Genomic DNA, 21553 nt, shown 5'->3' with positions numbered 1-21553 from the left:
TTTTTATATTTGAAAGGTCGCACACTAAAAGAAACTTTCGATTAAATGAAAGCAACTTATGGGAAAGATGCCCCATCATATGACGTTGTTAAACACTGGCATCGCCAGTTCAAGTGTGGTCGGACATCTGTGGAAACGGCTGCCATTCCTGGTCGCCCCCATTCAGCCATTGATGAGGACACTATCCATCAAGTGGAGACCGCCATTTTGGCAGACCGACGTATAACTGTTCGCCAGTTAGCACAAGATGTCAAGATCAGCGTAGAGTCTGTGGAAAAAATCATCCATGACAATTTGAACATGCATAAGGTGTCTGCACGATAGATTCCCAGGTTGCTCACACCTTTCCAAAAGCAGGAACGAGTCAATTGCTCAAAGGATCTCAAAACAGGCAAACGTTTTTGACAGACTTATCACACAGGATGAAACATGGGTCCATCACTATGAACCTGAGACTAAAGTTTAGTCGATGCAATGGAAGCATGTGGAGCCCCCCCCCCCCCCCCCCCCCCCAAAAAAAAAAGAAGGCACGTGTCCAACCCTCTGCAGGCAAGGTCATGCTCACGGTGTTTTGGGACCAGCACGGAGTAGTGATGATGGATTTCTTGGCAAAGGGTACCACAATTACAGGAGCGTATTATGCTTCACTGCTGCGGAAATTGCGGGACGCTATCAAGCTTAAGAGGCGTGGCATGCTGACCAAGGGTGTCCGTCTCCTGCAAGACAATGCTCCAGTACACAACTCTCATGTTGCCCAGACAGAAGCGCGGTCCTGTGGCTATGAAATCCTTCCACATCCTCCTTACTCTCCTGACCTTGCACCATCTGACTTCCACCTCTTTCCAACAATGAAGTCATTTTTGAAGGGAAAACGTTCACAGATGATGAAACACTGATTTCTAAAGTCAAGTCCTGGTTTGAGACCCAAAATGAGGGCTTTTACAAGCGAGGTCTCCATAGTTGCATAAAACGATGGGAGAAGTGTGTAACTCTTGGTGGTTCCTATGTGGAGAAAGACTAATACCTATGCCAAGTTTCATTCCACTAGGTCCATCGGAAGTGGGTCAGGGGAAATCTTTAATGAACACCCCTCGTATTTCTCACACTAACGATATATAGATACCACACACATAGGTGTATCTATTTTCTTTTGCCAAGCTGTTTGTGTTTTTCATACCTTAATGCGCAAATACATTCAACAATTTCAATTAAACAATTCCTGTTGATAAAAAAAGAGAATCTACTCCTTTAATAATTATGTTTTTCCAATCTCCTGTGGCGATGTCTGAAGAAAAGACGTATACATGTCAACTCAAGTTATATGGGTTTGGAGAGGAGCAGAATAAACAGAAATCAAGAATATTTTCGCTAAGCAATACAGTTTCCATCTACAACCAACTTGTAATATCCAGTGAGGCAAACAGTGAGAGATTGTCCGGGCGGACACTTTCTCACCCTTCGAGTGGTTAGGAATAGTCCGGGCGGACGCTCTCTGACCCAGACACTTTCTCACATGACAGCGCCGTGTTGATGCTGCAAGTTCTTCTGTTCAACCAAATCCTCCCTCGAAATTACTTTGCAAGTTTTGAAATTCACCTTTATCAGTGACCAACACGCTTGATAAGACTGTAAATCAGTGTATGTTACTGCAAGAAAGGAAGGCAATACCCAGCGCGATGTGTTGGCAGATATCAATATCATCACGCTATACCAGACTGTCACTGTGGCCGTGTGGGGTGATGAAGCAAAAATTGGCATAACAGGTGAATTGTTTCTCATGTCGCGTTCTTTGATCACTGCCCTTTATTTGTGGGGTGTTTACTGTGTGTGTCAGATTCAGCCATGTCTGTTCTTTCCTTGTCCGATGTGGTAGAAGGTACCGTATGTCAATCCTTCAATAAACACCCGGCGTAGAGATCTAGTTATTTTGGACCAGGCGTTTATGCAAGGGACTGGCATTTCTCTTTTTCTTCAAGAGATTTTAACATCAAAACCTTGTTTTTTCCAAATTCTGTAATTCAAACTGATGTTTTTTTCATATATTAATTGAATTGGAAGGAAAATGGTGCACTACGTAACTAAATTTTGTAGGAATAAAATACAAAACAGCACTTATTCAAGGCAGAGGTTCGTTGGACCTGGTGTTTATTCAAAGCAGGCATATATTCAAGGATATACGGTATGTCATGCAGGGTTTGCCCTTGCCACTTAAAACTGGGGGTCATTATCTTAGCTGTAATACAGGGAGTCATATATTCGTCTTTCAAAGGGGGGGGCGGTCGGGGAGCCTAGTGGTTAAAGTGTTCGCTCGATCGACATGCCTAAAACCCGGGTTCGAATCCCGACATGGGTACAATGTGTGAAGCCCATTTCCTGTGTCCCCCGCCGTGATATTGCTGGAATATTGCTAAAAGCGGCGTAAAACCAAACGCACTCACTCACTCACTCACTCACTCACTCACTCACTCTTTCAAAGGGGGTCATTTTAACAAAATACTTATTGATGTATGCTTCCTAATGACAGGAAATACATCCACCCCGCCAGGCAACTGATTCATTCAGATTGTCAAAGGATACATCCGTTTCAAATTGTAATGTTGCGACAGTAAAGTGCCATTAATTGATTTTGACAGTCTGAATGATCTGCAATGGAGAAATACTAGTGTGTATATTCTCCTTAGATTGCGTCACGTCAGGGCACACCCTGGTCATGAATATGGAGTAGTTACCATGGTTACAGTAACCGCCAGCTTGCTGGTGTGTCTGTCACTATATGAGGGGATCAGGCGGTTCTGTCCCCATGTCAAAATGGCATAAAAATTGCCAGGCTAAAATGAAAACAGATTGGCATAACTGGCACCGGGTTTTGTTGGCAAAAACAATCAAATATAGTATTGGTAAACAAACATGTCTTCTTTATTCACCATACATTTATTTAACAAACAATGACTTTCCTCCCACATTAAGCTGACATGCAGTGATATAACTGGAATACTGTTCAAAGAAGCGTTGAACCCCACTCACTCACTCCACTTTAACTTATCAGGAACATTATGCAATAGTTGATTGCAAGTAGCCATCACATTGATTCATGTTTTATGCTTGTTTTATGCTTGTTTACATCACAGTCAACAATATTCAAGCATTTTTTGTAACAATCGTTAAATAATCAAGTCTGGACCAAATTGTGTTTCAGATTATGCTGTTGGATATGATGCAATCAGTCAAATCACCAAGCCTGAAGCTTGAAATTAGTCACCTCATTTGACAAGCAGTAGTGTCCTGGGTCTCGTTCCACAAAACAATCTTAGCGTTAAGACAATCGCAACTCCCATACTTTAACATGGCCCTGGGGACCTCATCTTCCCGAGGCAAGCGAGTTAACTAACTTTAAAAGTCCAGTTTCCACCCTTGTCCAGTTATGTCCCTTCTAAGCCTCTCCTATGGACCAATCAGATTCCACCTCTCGTATCACTTGCATTTGCTTCAAACAAAATGGCAGCGCCCAGTCAAGACGATCTAATATAAGATCTATATTGTGATAAAACGAGACTTACATCGCGAAGTGCATCAAATCATGTGAGCACCTTGATTAAAAACGTGAAAAGATTTGGAAAATATCTGTTGACAACGAGTTGGCGGTGCACATCCTTTGCAAATCCTGCAGTCAACCGAAATCTGCATGACAGTTTACGAACCGAATTTCGATTTTGTTGCACGATTTGATTGGACTATGCATAGACTCGTTAGTCCAGCCAAAATGTAACTCCATAATACCAGCCTAGTTTGGCAATGGTGGAGACTGAACTTTCATAGTCAGTTAACTCCCCAATCTTATTAAAATCAGACCTTAGTTCTCGCTACCGCTAAACAAAGATCTGAAGACATCCCATTAGGGGTCACGTCAGAACGACCTTTCATCCTACCAATCAGAGTGTCGCTTACCAGATTATGAAAGTGACAGTCTGAATATGATTTCTAATCATGCAATCTCGAAAACTTTAACATGGGGTATTCCGAACGATAGTTACGGGTTTAACGACTGAATCCTTACAATCTAGATCATCTATTAACCATTCCAGAATGTTTTTTGTTCAGGTTTCAAATTTGTAATCGAGAATTTGTCAAAATATGTATCGAAGCGTAGTCGCCAATTTGAAATTAATGCCGTAAAGCACGAGAAAGCTGCCTTCTGATTGGTCATTCCATTGGTCAGTCAAAGTTCGCGCAAGGTCGGTCTGACGTGACCCGTAATGGGATGTCCTCAGATCTTTGTTTAGCGGTAGCGAGAACTAAGATCTGATTTTAATGAGATTGGTTAACTCCTTTGCCTCGGGAAGATAGGGGGAACCTCTCCAGCCTGCTGGTGTGTCAGGTCTCCACAGGGAATGTATCACCGAACTCATCATGCTCATAGCAGTATTGTCTTTGCCCTGTACATGTCCAGGTCTTCAGCAACCAATGCTTGTCCCAATTGCCTAGATCGATGCTCATCATGTCAATCACTGGATTGTCTGGCCAAAACTTGATTACTTACAGACTGCCGTCATATAGCTGGATTATTGCTGAGTGTGGCCGTCAGACAACACACAAACCCGTCTGTGTAACGGTTTTGGGTGAAAGAATAAATGTTGCTATTCCAGATGAACAAATTTGCTTTCGTTTAGTTTTGTGTCCGACATTTTAAATGATAAAATGTTTTGAATTGTGATTTGTTTTTCAGAAATCAGTGAAGGCTAGGACCATGCAGATACCTACAACTTGCAAGAAATATCTACACAAAGTTAAACATCCAGTTATCAAGGTTATGAAAGAATTACTGAAAAATACAATCTGGTAAACAAGGTAGACTTTAGGAAAGGATATGTATGAGGTTAACAGCATCAAAATGGAGTCCTCAACATATTCACTTCTATGTACCCTTGAATATGCTTTGCAGTGTACCTTGACAGCATTCAGTGTTGAGGATGGTAACCTCAACGTACAGCTCCGTCTTGGCCAAGATGCAGCTGCTGCATCACAAGCTGGTTCGGATTTACTCCAAACAAGCTGTCTCAAGTGTTCCAGTGTGACTGGAATGATCACGGAAAACAAAATCCACAAGAATTGTGGACAGTGTGGTAAAACTGTTGACGAAAGAATTGGTGAAGTAAGTCTAGTATTAAAGTTGACAAATCAGGATGATAAGTGTCAGTGTTGCCCTCTGGACAGTGCAGAGCAGGAACTCAAATCCTCAACTGTGTGTAAACCCAGTGACCCAACGAAGATGATCTCCAACATTGAGGTTGACAAGAGCAGTACTAAAACCGACAAGCCAAATTCCAAGCAACTTGAAATGCAGTCAGAATTTTGTGTACGTAACTTAGAGTCCCAATCAGGAAACAAGGATAGGAAGATTCGTTTGTCAGACAGATTCCAGCTTCACAAGAGTGACAAGGCCTCAGGAGGCTGTGACAGAGACAAGCAACTTACATTCAAAAGTGTTACTTTGGTTAATGCTCACATGAATGGTCCAGACAGCAATCCTGAGCTTCAGTACCCAGGTGACCAGTTATTTGAACATGGAAGGAATCTACCTCAGCATATGAAGTCCTATGTCACAGAGTGTACTGATAAACCCAACCTCGCAGATCATGATCTGTCGCCCCATGCTGAAAGTGAACCTGTTCCATGTAACCAAACTGTCACGAGGTCAACTAACACATCAAGAAACAAAATGAGATCTGTCTTGAGGCAGCGGGGCTTGACCTCGTCCCATTGTGGCCAAGGATTTGAAAGGAAGGAGCTACGCGGAACACACACAAGTCATAGGCAGGAACAGCACCAGTGTCCTGTGTGTGAGGTAAGTCACATCACTCGGGCTCATCTCAGGAAGCACATGGAGGACCACAGCGACTCTGACAGACGGGCATACAATATGTCAAACAGGAGGAGAAACATACGCCTTGATGCATCTCTCAATGGGGAAAACATGATACTTCTCCGTGAGAAAATCTCTACTCCTGTCAATGGTGAAGTCCCTACTCCTTTGAGTGGGGAAAACCCTGCCAAAATAACCACAGGCCTTGATACACCTCTTAGTGGGGAAAACCATCCCAAAATAAACACAGGCCTTGATACACCTCTCAGTGGGGAAAACTATGACAAAATAAACAAAGGCTTTGATCCACCTCTCAGTGGGCAAAACCCTGCCAAAATAAACAAAGGCCTTGATCCACCTCTCAGTGGGCAAAACCCTGCCAAAATAAACGCAGGCCTTGATACACCTCTCAGTGGGGAAAACCCTCCCAAAATAAACGCAGGCCTTGATACACCTCTCAGTGGGCAAAACCCTGCCAAAATAAACACAGGCCTTGATCGACCTCTCAGTGGGCAAAACCCTGCCAAAAGAAATTGGGTAAATGATGAGAGACTCCAGTCTTTGCCCAGTAACAGGCATGAGCACACAGACAATGCCGCTTTGGAAGAAATCTATACAATTTTAGTGAAGCAAGAAATTATGCCATGTTCAGAAAATGTTGGAACAGAAACTGTTCGTGTTAAGCTAGAGCAAGAGCGTGGTGGGTTTCAGACTACAAGAAAGTCAGAAGTTCTGTATAGGCACAAGTCTGATGGTAGCGATTATAAAGAAGTGCAGGGAATATCTTGCTGTAATGTATGTGATAAATTCTACAAAACAATCAACTGTTTGAAAATGCACCAAGAGACCCATAAAAAAAGAAGAGTTTTAAAGGATTTAGTGTGCGGTGAAGGGGAGACCAGGGCTGTCTGTTTGAAGCATCATGAAGTTCCTTTGAAGGATTTGATGTATAAATGTAATATCTGCAGTATGATCTTGCCATCGCCCTCACCATCAACACTTGAAAAGCACAAGGAATCGCAAGCATGTGCAAATAGTCTCCATAATGGCCATGAGAGATTTCCCGATGGGGAACTTGTCCAAGATAACCAACAGATGTGTGGAACAGAGTGTGGGAAAGATGAATCGACTGTAGTCTGTGTAACATCAGAAACTCTTAATGTGGGTCATGACTTTGGACAGGACCATATCAAACATAATTCTTCCAAAAATGAAAAAAAGGCTAAAAGGAGAAGAAAATTCAAGACTAGGTTAAAAAACAAAGATATGAAATGTGAAGTCTGTGATGCCAAATACTCATGTTTGAGACATCTTCAAATCCATCAGAAGAAGGTTCATGGGGTTCAAATTGCACAGAAATCTTACCAGTGTCATGTCTGCGGTGAAACGTTTTCCTCCCAGGCACATTTTGATAGGCATGCTGATACAAATTGTACCTACTCCGAAAAAGAAAAACAAAAGTGTAGTGTTTGTGGTAAAGTGTTATCCAATGTGTTAAGCTTGGAAAAACACATGCATGTCCACACAGAAGCCAAGTCTCACATGTGTGATGTGTGTGGCAAGTGTTTCTTAACAAAGAGGAGCCTGGACAGCCACAGGGACTCTCATCAAGACTACCGCCCTCACATATGTGACATCTGTGGGCGAAAGTATCGAAATGTGTGGCACATGAAGAACCACAGAAAAGTCCACACTGGTGAGAACTTGCTTCAATGTAAGGAATGTAAGGACTGGTTTATTAATGCGTCATACCTGAAAAACCAACATCCAAGGTACTGCAAGGCTGTGAAACAGCACATTTGTCAGACATGTACCAGAGTATTTAGAGATGGGATTACTCTGCAAAGTCATGCAGGTTTGCACACTGGTGAACGTCCATTCGATTGTGTCAAGTGTGGAAAGGCATTTACTAAGCAACGAAATCTCACGGATCATTTGAAACGTCACTTTGAAGAACTTGACTACAAGTGCTCCATCTGTGGGAAAGGCTTCAAGAGGCGGACTGAACTGCGGAAACACGAGAAACGGCATGCAGGAGGTAAGGGAACACTTCAGAGGTATACACTTGGACCAGAAATGAAGCCGAAAGAACCACTACGAGAGGCCATCATTACCGACCATGAACTGGACCAGGCCACTGTCATCAAGAGTCATCCAGTCATATTAATGTTATTAAAGAACAGATGAAACCAGATGGTTCTGAGGCAGATATGCAGCATTTGGTGACCTGATTGCACAGGGGTCAGTTGAAGGTAACAGCTTCCGGTGATATTGTCTCTGGTGGTGAGAATCTTGCAACAATCTCCAGCCTGTTTCACAGAGGTTAGTTGAAGGTCACAAGTCCTGGTGATACTGCTCCTGGTGGTGAGAATCTTGCAACAGTCCTCTGCCTGTCTCCCAGAGGTCAGTTGAAGGTCACAGGTCCAGGTAATATTGTTCCTGGTGGTGAGAATCTTGCAACAGTCTCCAGCCTGTCTCACAGTCATGTCCCTATGGTTAGAAGGAATCTTTTTTGTTAGGTTAGCTCAGAGATATACAGCGAGTATCTATTTTCATGTTCAGGGACTTTGGGGGTCCAAGGCATAAACATTGGAGTCCAAGATTTCCAAGAATTGTACGGATGGCCTTATGCCTATGATAGATGGAGATTCAATGTTAGACTGAAGTAACCACAGACACTCTGAAATTTGAGTGTATTTCTTTCAATAACATAAATATCATATATCTACAATTTTGATTCAAACAGCCATAGTTTTTTTTCGTCCCCAAGACACAATGAAAATCATCATTCTCAAATTGTTTGTGGATAGGATGCAATCCTTTGCGTCAGGTAAAACCCTGGTAGCTATGCAAATGTAAAGGGTTATTTTGGTCATAAAATCTGTAAAAGTAACTAAGACAACATCTGTCTATTGTTTTCATTAAATTCTGACTGAAAGTGAGCTTGTATTATGTCATGGACTGCTTGTCTATCAATTATTTGGACTGAACCAATGAAGTAGAACACAAAGTGTAAATCTTGAAATTAACGTGAACGTGAATTTAATGCGAAAAATGAGTGGTCTGTGTTTGCAATAATGAAACATTTATGTCTCCCAAAGTGCCTCACTGCACACTTTGGATAGTCGAAATACCAACTTGAACATGTACACAAACACGGTTTATTGAGCAGCATTTGTAACAAGTACATAACAATGTCATTTAAAGAATAGGAATTACATGATAGGCATCTGGTGAGTAATCACTGCTGTGGTCAAGAGTTCTACCCACTCGTGTCAAACTAGGCGTCAATGACCACTCCAATCAGTGAACTGTTGTTGGTTCAATTATCTTGCCTTTGAACTTCCCGAATGTAGTCAACAGAATAAACATATAAATTGTGTTATGTTTAGAAAAACACTGTTTATTGTTTTTACTGAAGTGCTTTACTCAGTGCTAATAAGCGGTGCTATTTCCTGTTTGATTGGATTAGGGTAACAGGGTAGGGGGAGTTGCATTGATTTTGAGTCTCTTAATTGGCAAGGGGTCAGCAGCTATTGGTTGGTTGGTTTGTTGTTTAAGGCTCAATCAGCAATATTCCAGTTATATGATGACGGTCTGTAAATAATCGAGTCTGGAGTAGACAATCCAGTGATTGATAACATGAGTATCGATCCAACCAACTGGGATCGATGACATGTATCAACCAAGTCAACGAGCCTGACCACCCGATCTCATTAGTCGCCTCTTATGACAAACATAGTCGCCTTTTACGTCAAGCATGGGTTGTTGAAGATCTATTCTATCGCGGATCTCAGCAGTCGTATTAATTTGGAGACACATTAATTTCAAGATTTACAGTACTTGTTCTCACCACTGTTGATACCTGAAATTGTTCAAGAGGTTTGAATCTGATTTCCACATTTGTGGCCATTAGTAAGTTATTTATGTTCAAAATGGAATAAAACTTGGTAGATCTACATGTGTTGTTTTGTTTGTTGTTAAACGCTGCACACTGCAAGACATTCTAGTGATTGACATTATGAGCATCAGTCTGTGCAATTGGGATACAAAGATATTTATCAACCAGTCCATGTTTCAAATTGTAATGAAATTTGGTATATTAGTGGTGGGGGTTCTGTTTTTAACAGATATTTTAAGATTTGACCTTTATTTGACCTTCGAACTGTAAATATAGCACCTCAGAAACCACTGGACAAATGAACCTAAAGCTTCACATGCTCATTCAAACAATTCCATTTGAAGAACAGTTTTCTGCCTCTTTGAGAAGAAGCTTCTAAAATTGTACCCATCCTGGGCATCAAACCTTGGTCTGTGTGATGAGTGAATACTTTTTACCACTTCGCTGATACCCAAATGCATATAGTGAGTGCGTATCATTTTACGCTGCTTTGAGCAATATCACGGCGGGGGACACCAGAAATGGGCTTCACACATTGTACCCATGTCAGGAATTGAACCCGGGTCAGTCTTCAGCGTGAAGAGCAAACGCTTTAACCACTAGGCTACCCTCATGAGTGAGTGAGATTGATGCCACTTTGATCATTTCTGTGCCATCATAACATGTCATGTTGATGTGGAGGAAAAATTTGTAAGCAGTGCATGTCTTGGACAACCGCCATTTTTTTGGGGTATAGATCCTTGCTTGACAACGGCATAAGGATCTATACTGAAACATCGCTTTTTACAGTATTAAAGAAGTTGTTATCCATAAATTGTGTCTACTTTGAGATACTAACATGTTTTGTCGCTGGTCCTTATGACAACATAGCAAACCCTTAAAAAATGCAAATTTCTACTTGTCCTTATACCTTAACTATTGGTCAGTTTGGCAATGACTGTAGGACTAGTGCTAATTTTTAACACTGCTTTTCCTCATGTTCTGTGCAACACCAACCAAAACTACAATAATCTGTGCTCACATTGTCCGTTCCAAATGAAATTTCTGGGCTTCGAAAACTCAATAGTCCTGCAAATCTGAAAGCACATCTTGATCTCTTTAATGATTACACTGCTATTTAGCAGTCTTGTAGACTAGTTTCACCATGTACAACTGCTCCATCCATTCTTGATCGCCTATGGATAGTCATAAAATGAATTGGTTCTCAAGCTCTACTGATCGTTATAGGTTACAGATAAGAAGATTATATTATAATATGATGGATAGTGCTATTGCGGTGAACCAATCTGCTAAACGATGCGTAATGATCTAATAAATATACAAATAAGATCACTACTTTCATTAAGCTCCATATAACGGTGTGATGCCCATTCCCAAATGTTTAGAGGTTTCCTGATAATATGAGTGATGATGTAAACAAACGTGGTTGCAAATAATTTGTCACTCTATAATAAAAGGGCACTCACAGGCATTGTAGTCATATGTGATTTTTAAGGCTATCTTTTTGAGCAAAAATATGGCTTTAACTTATTTTAAGAATGACGTGATAAATAGATTATTACCCTCATTTGTTTCCATGTTGTAGATATATACTACTCAAAAATTAAATAACACCTGATTCTTTCCTATTACTGTAGTTAATCTGTCATGGCATGACAAATTTACTCTAGTAATACGGAGGAATTTGGTGTTCTTTAACTTCTTTTGAGTAGTATATATTAGAATTAAGAAATATATAAGCTCACATGATACATTTTTATTAAGCTAGCTGAAATACTTGCCAGCCCTGACCAAAACCTGCCTGCCCACTATAATCATATGTTTCTCAGGATAATTTAATTAAAACTTTAAATCGAATTCATTGAACATGAAGTAATGCAAGAAAAGAAATAGCAAACACTTTTTAGGTCAGATTTGTATTTAATATCCTAGAATACATCATGTAAATAATGCTTATCATCGGGAAATATTTAGAATATTTTTACATATGAAATATAACCCGACCGTCGGGCAGGGGGATTTGAAAATCTGGCAGCCCGAGTTGAAATCAACCCGTCTCGGACGGTCGGGCAGGCAGGTATTTCGAACACTGGCTTTGAACAGCATTTTAGTTACAGGTACGTACATGTATATCATGACATGTCAGCTTGATGTGGGAGAAAAGTCTGCAGTGATGCATGTTGTCTGCAGATTATTTGTGCAATTGGACTCAAAACGATGTGACTGACAAGCGTAATGCATCAACTGGTAAAGCATTGCAACTACAAGTTATGAGTTGGGTGTGGTTAAAGTGTCTGCCTGGAGAGTGGAAGATCTGTGGTTTGATCCCCTGGCCGTGTCATACTAAATGGTATTACTTTCGGTTACTCTGCCAGGTGCTTGGCATAAAGGGGCTAAACAAGGACTGGTCAGCTTGGATTCAGTACACTTAGCCGGAGTGTGGCATCCATGTAAAACTTAGGCATGGCATCTCGTCGGGCTGGTACCATAAAACTGGAATAAATCCAGACAAGTACAAGCAGCCACACATACATGCATTATAATTATAAAGTCTGCTTGTAAAGCCAAAGGTATTCGCAATGTATGCTCAAAGCTCTGCATAAGTATTACCCAGGTCAATTTATCAGTGAGCACTCATTCTCAACTCCCTGGGAATACACAACCCAAGCTGCCTGAAGCTCTAGAAGATCAAACACCCACATTAACATGTCATCCTACTTGATACCCATTCACTGCTGGGTGAACAGAGGCATGTTTCATTTGCCCATGAAGACACATGTGCCTACTGCAATTCAGTTTGGGGCAGGACAGAAGACCTAATTATTAATAACTCTCAGGAGCCAAGCTGCCAAACACAGTCATCCATCCAAGGACTTTCCGCAACCAACAGTGTCTCACTTCGCCTGACTTGTGACCTGTGCATTATGCAAAGGATCACCATTAACGTAGTGAAATAATCTTGAGACCAATTCGAACCCAGATCTTCAAATATACTTACAAAACCAAAAATACTACTTGGTTTTCTAACCCCAAACAATGATCCTAGAATGTGATTATTTCAGTCATTACACAACATTAAAGACCTTTGGTCATCTAAAACTATCATGTTGAGCCTTACAAAGATTCAAAGGGAGTTGACACACTATTACAATATCTTATTCCAAATGTGACCAGTTGGTGAAAGTTTGGTCCAGATCACATGCATTATTTGAAAAGTAAATTTGATTTCTATCATATCCTTTAACTAACCTATTATCCTGTGTATCTGTATGCTGTCAAGATATACTACTCAAAAGAAGTTAAAGGACACCCGATTTTTTAATATCACTACAGTTACTCTGTCATGGCTTGTGTGTATTGCAGCACAGCCTTCCATTTGTGGGTGTTCTTTAACTTGTTTTGAGTATTATATGTACCAGAAGTATAGTAGTATATGAATCATAAGAAAATATAGAATAAATAATAAATACAAATGTTTCCCACACGATGAACACATTATCACGGTGCAGACAGACCAAGGGTCATAATTGGAGCATACCCAGGATTCAAACTTCTGATGGCACAGCAGGGAATGTAAGGAAAACAAAACAAGAGTACCATTCAAACGCTATCTGCAATAAACCTTTATTATAAGCAGTAGTATGCCTTGTATATTAGTACTGTACAGATCTTCCTATTAACATGATACACCCATATAACAAGATCCAATTATAAAAATAATTTTAATACAAGAAAAAACAAACAGTTGCAAATAATATTAAAGAATAAATGCTGTTTTATCAAGATCATAACCTCTGATATTTGAATTATGGTTAATAAACAAGTTTAAACAAACATACTGCTATCTTGCTACTACCATTAGTACCAAGGAGGGATGAGTATTGTCAGTAACAAATGCATCGTGACTAATTTTATACTGTGACTACTGCAATATGTATTGTAGTGAGTTGGGTTTAACGCTGCTTTGAACAATATTCCAGTCATATCATCACGTGTCAGCTTAATGTGAGAGGAAAACCCAAAGTGATGCAGGTCTCAGAAGTTTACCACTTCGGTGAAACCCACAGACACAGGTATGGTGCTGACAAACCTAGAAACATAATCATGATAATCGGGCAAACCCAAGGGATGCAACTCTGCACAGAAACTTCCAGTTCCTTAAGCAAAAAAAATAATTGTCATGGTTCTCAGAAACTGCCCGCATCATCATAAAGTTTGCCGCACGTTTCATTTTTATTTCCATTTTATAAAAGCAAACAAAGAAATCCTTAAATATTCCAAGCCCACTGGTAGTCAAATACTGTATTCCAGTATTTTACTCATCAATGAATACATAAATGGAGGGAGGCTCATTCCCAGGTTGATTGTACACAACTATTTATTTGGTTACATACTAGTTTGAACAACAAAAACAAAACAAAAAAGTTCCAGCTGACACAATATTTCCAAAAACCATTGCCAGAGAACCAATTCTTTTATTTTCTAAGCCCTAGACAACTGGGACACCTGTGTGCCCCGCGTACCATTACCCCATGATAGAACAAATAACCTCTCAGAGACCTAGGAATATGGAGCCTATGGCATACATTTGTCCGGGTAAGTAATTATTTCCACAGATAACATGGTTCCCAGGTCACTTGACCACAGAATATTCACCACAGTCTAAAGCTCTGGTCCCTGTTCCACAAAGCCATCTTAGAGCTATGACTGTTGTAAGTCACTGATAAAGTATGGGAGTTATGATCATCCTAGCCCTTAGATCGCTTTGTGGGACAGGCACTCATCCTTTCCTCACTACCACCAACAACTTATGGCTATAATGAAATATTATTGCTTGAGGTTAACAAAATACACACAACAAAGCAGGTTCATCTGCTACATGTTCTGAACAACGGCCAGCATGATGACATTCTGGTCAGCAGCTATCTGTCCATGGTCCTGCTGCTGCTGCTGCAAGTTCTGCTGGCTGTCCTGATAATGGGCCACATCAACCTCTGGTACCCCACTGTACTGCATTTGGGTAGTGTTATACTGGCCATGCTGTGATGGACCAATCTGACTTTGATCAATAGTTGCCAGGACAATAGTATTAGATTCTGTAGGAAAATGGCCAACATCAGTGATGTCCTGAACCTCTTCAATAACCGTATCAGGCCCGGACAGAGTTAGGAACTCACTCGATGTTCCTGATTCCATCAGTTTCTGATCAGGATAACCAGGCTTCATATTGTTGGGCAGTGCTGCCTTCATCGGCCCTCTGTGTCGGTTTTCATGCTTCCTGAGATCAGCCGGACGATTAAAACCCTTACCACATGTTTTACACAGGTGAGACTTAGCCTCGAGATGACGCTTCTTGTGTTCATTTAGGGAGGATTCCTTTGCAAAGGCACGTCCACATGTGTCACAACCATGAGGTCTTTCTCCGGTATGTAGTCCCATGTGACTTTGGAGCGCTTGGTTGTGGGGAAAACCCAACCCACAGACATTGCAATAGACTTTTCTGCTCTTGCAAAATTTTGGATGCACCTTCTGAAGATATTTGATATCAGTGAACCAGTCGTTACACAGATTACATTGAACAAGATCTTCTCCTGTATGTGTTTTCATGTGGTTTCTGCAGTGGGTGTTACTACGGAACTTTTTACCACAATATTTACAAGAATGAGGCTTGTAGCCTTTATGAGTTTGATTATGCGACCATAACGACTTGGAATTTGGAAACCTCTTACCACACTGTTCACAGACAAACTTCTTCTCTGGCTTATGAGTCTGGACGTGACGAATGAGTGCCCGATCACCTCTAAATTCTTTTCCACAAACTTTACAAGCTTTCAGGACATTGTATTCCTCAGTATGAGTCACTGCATGATGCTGAAGTGTGTTTTTAGTTGTGTAGGTCCTGCCACAGACATCACACTGAAAAGGACGTTCACCAGAATGAATTCTCATATGAATATCAAGATCATTTCTTGTATAGAACCTTTTTGAACAATTCTCACAGCCCAATGGTTTAACTGTCACATGAGTTCTAGAATGTTTCTTAAAAACTTGGTACGACTTGAATCCTTTGCCACAAATGTCACAGCTGAAGGGCAGGATGCCGTTATGATTGTACATGTGTTCCTTAAGTCGATGAGCAAAGACAAATCGTTGGCTGCACTCACTGCACTTGTGCACCCCAGTGCTGTGAGACATGATGTGTCTTCGTAAGGACTGACTATTGGCGTATCTGTTGCCACACTTGTCACACTTGTGAGGCTTCTGTGTCTCATGGGTCCACTTGTGATCACGGAAGTAGGAAATGTGGGAAAACTTCTTCTTACAGACTTCACATTCATACTCCCAGCTGTCTCGAGGAATATGCTGGCTGGAATGCTTTTCCATGACTTGTCTGCTGAAGAAAGATTTGCCACAAACATCACAAGGAAAAGGACGGTCATCAGAGTGGCGTTTCTGGTGTTTCTCCAGGAGCACCTCGGATACAAAAGCTTTGGAACAGATTCTGCACTTGAAGTTTGCCTCTTGGTCGGCTTTATGGAATTTCTTATGTCTCAGGAACACTGAGTGGACTTGAAATGATTTTCCACATATGTCACATTTATACTGTTTTTTCTTTGGCAGTGTCCTGTTTTCCTGATTTTCATCAAGGGCACTATCATTTGAAATTTCAGATTCACTTCTGTAGCTGCCCTGATGACTAAGTGAGTTATCTTCTCCTTCACCATGTTCACAGTCAATGTTCACATCCTCATCATCACCAAAATCATCATCATCACAATCATCACTCAAAGTTTTCGTTTCTGGTTCTTGTTCTGACGTCTTTTCAACTTTTGAAAGTGTTGGGGACACCTCTTCAACTTTTATTATGTCAGTAAAACTTTCTCCTTGCCCTGTCTGTTCGCCCAAAATGTCCATCTTTGTTTTCTTGCTACCCTTCACCACTGCATGTTCACGAATATGTCGCCGTAGTGCTGTTGAACTGGAGTAGCTCTTCTGGCATTCCCTGCACTTGAAAGGCTTTACTTGAGCATGATTCTTGACATGTTCTCTGTAGCAAAAGGCTTCTGTGAAGCCTTTTTTGCAGATATCACACTTGTATGCCCTCTGTTCTTCAGGAATATGTCTCTTCAAGTGTTTCTTGAGGACATACTTGCTTGAAAACTTGCCCCCACATACTGCACACTTGCAGGAGTTGGTACCGGAGTGCTTCATGAGATGAGTGATAAATACAGCGTCATCGCCAAATGACCCACCACAAATTTCACATATAATGTCTTTGAATGTATGAGGGGCAGCTGTATCTTCAGGTAAACTGTTTTCATTGAGGGCGTCACTAAATGATTCCGCATCTGAATCTTCAGGAGGGTTTTTAATCTGTCTTGTTTCATCTTGAATAAAAGATGTTTCTTGATCTCTTTGAGCATTTACTTCAATGCTATTCCTCTCACCATATAACTTTTTGGTTCTTCTTCTAGTACTGCGTCTCACTGGACCACAGTCTTTGCAGGTATTTTCACTGCTGTCGCTAAAAACAAACTTCAGAGTGACAACCTTTTTGAAGAATTTACGACAACACTCACATTTGATAGAATCCATCACTATCTTACCACTGGTGTTAACGGTTGGTAGGCCCGTTTTTCCAACAAGATCCATAAAACTATCTGCATCTCCACTACCAACCTTCACCTTGAAGTTAAGGTCAAGGTCTTCTGGACCAACAATGTGTGCTTTCACAAGTGTACATTGCAAAGCTGATACCAATGTCTTCATACAGTCATCATTTTCTTTCATGACACTCATTATAAGAAATGTTCTCCTTCACTTTCTTTTCAATTCTTCAGAAACCTGCAAACACGGATAAACAGAAAACTTTAATTTTAATCACCTATTTTTGATTATCTGTTTCAAATGCTAGATGCTACACCACAGCTTGTGCAGGGTTCACTATGGGAATTTTCTGACATGGGCCCTTTATGTGAAAATCAAAAATATTCAAATAGGTACACCCACACTTGCCCATACAGCACAATGTTAAATTGCCCCATTGTATTTGAAAATGTGAGCCTTTTTTTCAAATTTAGGGGCTAAAAGCAGAAGGCCCAACCCTAGAATCATCCCTGCTTGTGAAGGTAAGTGCAAAATCACCAACAGGCTCTGGCCTGTGCCCAAACCTTTTGATTCTAACAGCCCCAACTTGGCACTTAGCATCATTTTCAGATGAATTTCAAATTATTGAAACAGCAGTAAGAAGCTGATCTTACTAGGCCAAACAGAACTTTACTTGACTCAGGCTTAGGACTAGAGGCTAAAGTTGTAGACTGACGCTCCATTAGAGCACAAGTGTAGGAGGCATTTGTAGGTATATTAGTGACAGTAGATGGCTGATAGTAAGCAGTGATAGCAGTACATGTAGCTGATATCGCAGCCAGTTCTCAAAAAGATAGTCTGATAGATTGATAGCCTGGATATAGCATCATATCTACTTCACTACACAATGTACATAGACTGGCACCAATCATACGGGTTACAGCTAAAACGTCACCGAGTGAAAAAGGCACCAACTGGCGAAAACGGCACCAACTGGCGAAAACGGCACCAACTGGCGAAAACGGCACCTCGGCTGATTGGGAGGCGCAACTAAACTTACCATTGAAACATCACTTGCTTTGAAGTTATAAGTACCTTTACTCAAATCAACTCAATATCAAGCTGAAACTGAGTCTGGTGGAAATGTCAAGAAATAGGACTACAGGTATATACTATATATTTAATATTTATTTTAGTAAGTAGGAAATAAGTAGTAATTTTACAGATATTTCATATATATCTCTCCTTTCTGCCACAGCTGACATCACAGGATGGTGTCCCCGCCCAAGGAAAACATATATATCGGAGGATATATATACAACATAACATAATAAAGCATGTAAATAAAGCTTATATACTACTACATAAATCGTTATCGTTATTAAAAATAGAGGTGCCATTTTTGCCTGACAATTAGAAGCCGCTTTTGCAAAATGAGGTGCCGTTTTAGCCCGAGAAATCCAGGGTAGGCATGAATATAGATCTAGCAGAGACCATATATTGTATAATATGGTCTCTGGATCTAGCGATACATATTTGGCATTTGCAAAAAAGGGACTTTCAGAAGGTGGAAAATACCATTGTATTTACTCAGGCGGGGATTCGTTTTTTTTCTTGCGTAATGCACTTTTCCAGTTTCAGAAAAACAAAAACAACTTCGGTAACTCTTTTAGCATGTGTTTAGACAGTGAAGATGAACGTTCTCGTGTCCGCTTTCTCAATTAGGGATTATCCGAATAACTGTCCCAACTGATTCACAATATATGTCACAAGGACATTAGCGAGTCGCCTGGTAAACCGTAATCTTGCCTAATTTGCTATTTCATACTACATATGTCAGGGAAATCGAACTGACGAAAGTCACATTCACCAAATCAACTTGGGATTGGCCGAATAACTGTTCCAGCACATTCATATTATTAGTCACAAAGACATTAGATGTGTAATATACAAATCTAGCTACCTTCCTTTGACGCACTTTAACAAAACAAACGTGAGAATAAAAACATACATGTAGTCATCTCATTCAAAGTTCCAAAAACAACAACACATCCTGCTCAAGGGACGTAACTCATTGAAAGGGAAGTAAGTCACGGTATGTTTATATATGATACGCTAGAAAAAAAAATGTGATACTGAGGATTTTCACGTAAGCAGAGGGTAAGATCTGGTTACACTGTGTTATTTTGGTATGATATGGTTTGCTTATGCATTACTAATATTTGGAATATAGAGTACATTCTAAACATTGGAGACTTCCGAATTGTTTTATAAGTTTAATCACATGAACAAAAACGAAATTCATAATCATCATCATATCCGGATTATTATAATTATTATTATTATTATTATTATTAGTAGTAGTAGTAGTAGTAGTAGTAGTAGTAGTAGTACTTAGCAATATATGTATACACAACTTACCTTTCGCAATGTGACGGCATTCCTAAAACGCCCTATTAGGCAAAACTCTCAAAGTTTGCATGTTTCTTAATGTTGGCGTGGATACTTTCCATGATCCGTGACAAGTAATGTATTTTTAGTTTTAGCCATGTTGGGATTGCCCTTTTGTTCAGTCTCAATCTTTGCTTATAGCAGTTTAATAATAATACTTTTGAATTGGTTTTGCCACATCAAATGTAAAAGCCAAACAATAATATTACACATTAAATCTGATCTTGTACGTTTTATCGTTTAATTTAAAAAAAGGTCATAATTATTAAAAGACAGTTGTAGGAACATACTATACAGTATATATCTATGTATCATGTATCGCTGGAGATAAGGTCCAGATTATTCCACAAAATTCAACATAAACTAAATACGCTTAATATACAAAATCATATAAAATTGGAAGTTTATTAACTGATTAATCTCATAGCAATTGTATGGTTAGCAAAGGCAAATGGCAATGACCTGCATGACTTTGCCATTCTTGGGGGTGCATGGGTGATCAAGAAGTGTAAGGTTCCATAGTTCACCGAGGAGTTCTGTCCCTTGAGCATGCCAGGTTTCATTTGGCTTAGGTTAGTGACCTATATTTGTGATAGATGTCATTTATGATTACTACACGAAAACCTTATTCACTCACTGATGCAGATATTTACCATCTGCCCGAAGACCACATCATCTTACTGATGTTAAATCCATCTTCCTGCAGATAAATCAACGCCCGCCTCCGTGGTCTCGAGTTAGAGCGTCCGCTCAGAGAGGGAAGGTCGGATGTTTGATCCCTGGCCGTGTCGTACCAAAAGACGTTAATAGATGGTATTCGTTACCCTGTCTGGTGCTCGGCATTAAGGGGCTAACACAAGGACTTGTCGGTTCAGAGTCAGTATATACAGCCTGAGTGTGGTACTCATGCTAAACTGCGGCATGGTATCTCAGTGGTCTTGCACTATAAAATCGGTGTAAGCAGCTAGTGTAAGCAGCCACACCCAGAGCTCCAGATAAGCTTTTGGTGTTGTGGGTATTTTACCCATGCATTTTAAAATCATTGGGTATCAGTAATTCTATCTGCGTATTCAAATTGCTGTTACCCACTAGTTTTTACACATGTGGGTATTTAAGTTAAATATTTAAAAACACTATTCATCATTCAAACTGGTGTCGTGTGGGTTTGAGAGCTTTATAGGACTCAAAAATACCACGATACTTCCACACGAAAGTGTGATGGCAAATGATCATGATGTGACTGTCATCGTGGAGTTTGGCAAGGTTGACGGAATGCCAGTTTATAATTTCAAAATAAGTTGCTGATTTGCTAATCGAATACGCAGGGTTCCTTTACATGATTTTGATGATACGCACAAATGTTATTTTTGTAGCGTATCTGTAATGTTCGTTGCGTATTTGATACGCTTGGATTATATTTTACTGCGTATTTCTGCATTTCTGATGCGTATGTCACGCAGATACGCAGCTTATCTGGAGCTCTGCACACCACACACACACATGAACGCACGTACGTGCAATAATCCTGAATGCGACGTCAAACTGATAAATCAAGAAAAAGAGATGCACCCTTTATAAATATTTTCTGAACAGTACATAGGCATCTAATACTACGAGTTAAACGTTGACAAGGGTGCTCATTATGGTGATTCTGATGTCCCGTCATGATATTGCTGTAATATTGCTAAAGGCAGGGGTAAAACCACACTCACTCATTCATTAGGATGAATAGTGTATAGCCAAAGTTTTCTGTA

The 21553-nt window shown here is 40.3% G+C and overlaps 2 protein-coding genes across 2 annotated transcripts in view; one reads left to right on the top strand and one right to left on the bottom strand.

The window, feature by feature from the left end:
- The window catches only part of LOC124152567, a 52400-nt gene that overhangs the window by 12384 nt on the left and 18463 nt on the right, over positions 1–21553 (bottom strand). The window contains exon 3 of the mRNA XM_048381588.1: positions 14641–17577. Within this exon, the coding sequence (XP_048237545.1) occupies positions 14641–17577 (2937 nt within the window). The remainder of the gene's footprint in view (positions 1–14640; positions 17578–21553) is intronic.
- LOC124151618 lies at positions 1732–8567 on the top strand. Its single transcript, XM_046524177.2, has 2 exons — positions 1732–1763; positions 4724–8567. Exon 2 carries the CDS (start codon positions 4865–4867, stop codon positions 8045–8047), a length of 3183 nt encoding a protein of 1060 aa, XP_046380133.2. The 5' UTR covers positions 1732–1763; positions 4724–4864; the 3' UTR covers positions 8048–8567.

The sequence above is a fragment of the Haliotis rufescens genome, unplaced genomic scaffold (genome assembly GCF_023055435.1).
Source record: "Haliotis rufescens isolate VD_foot unplaced genomic scaffold, xgHalRufe1.0.p SCAF_4, whole genome shotgun sequence".
Lineage (NCBI taxonomy): Eukaryota > Metazoa > Mollusca > Gastropoda > Lepetellida > Haliotidae > Haliotis > Haliotis rufescens.
Note: the sequence above shows the minus strand (reverse complement) of the source record. Positions and strands in the feature narration are given on the sequence as shown.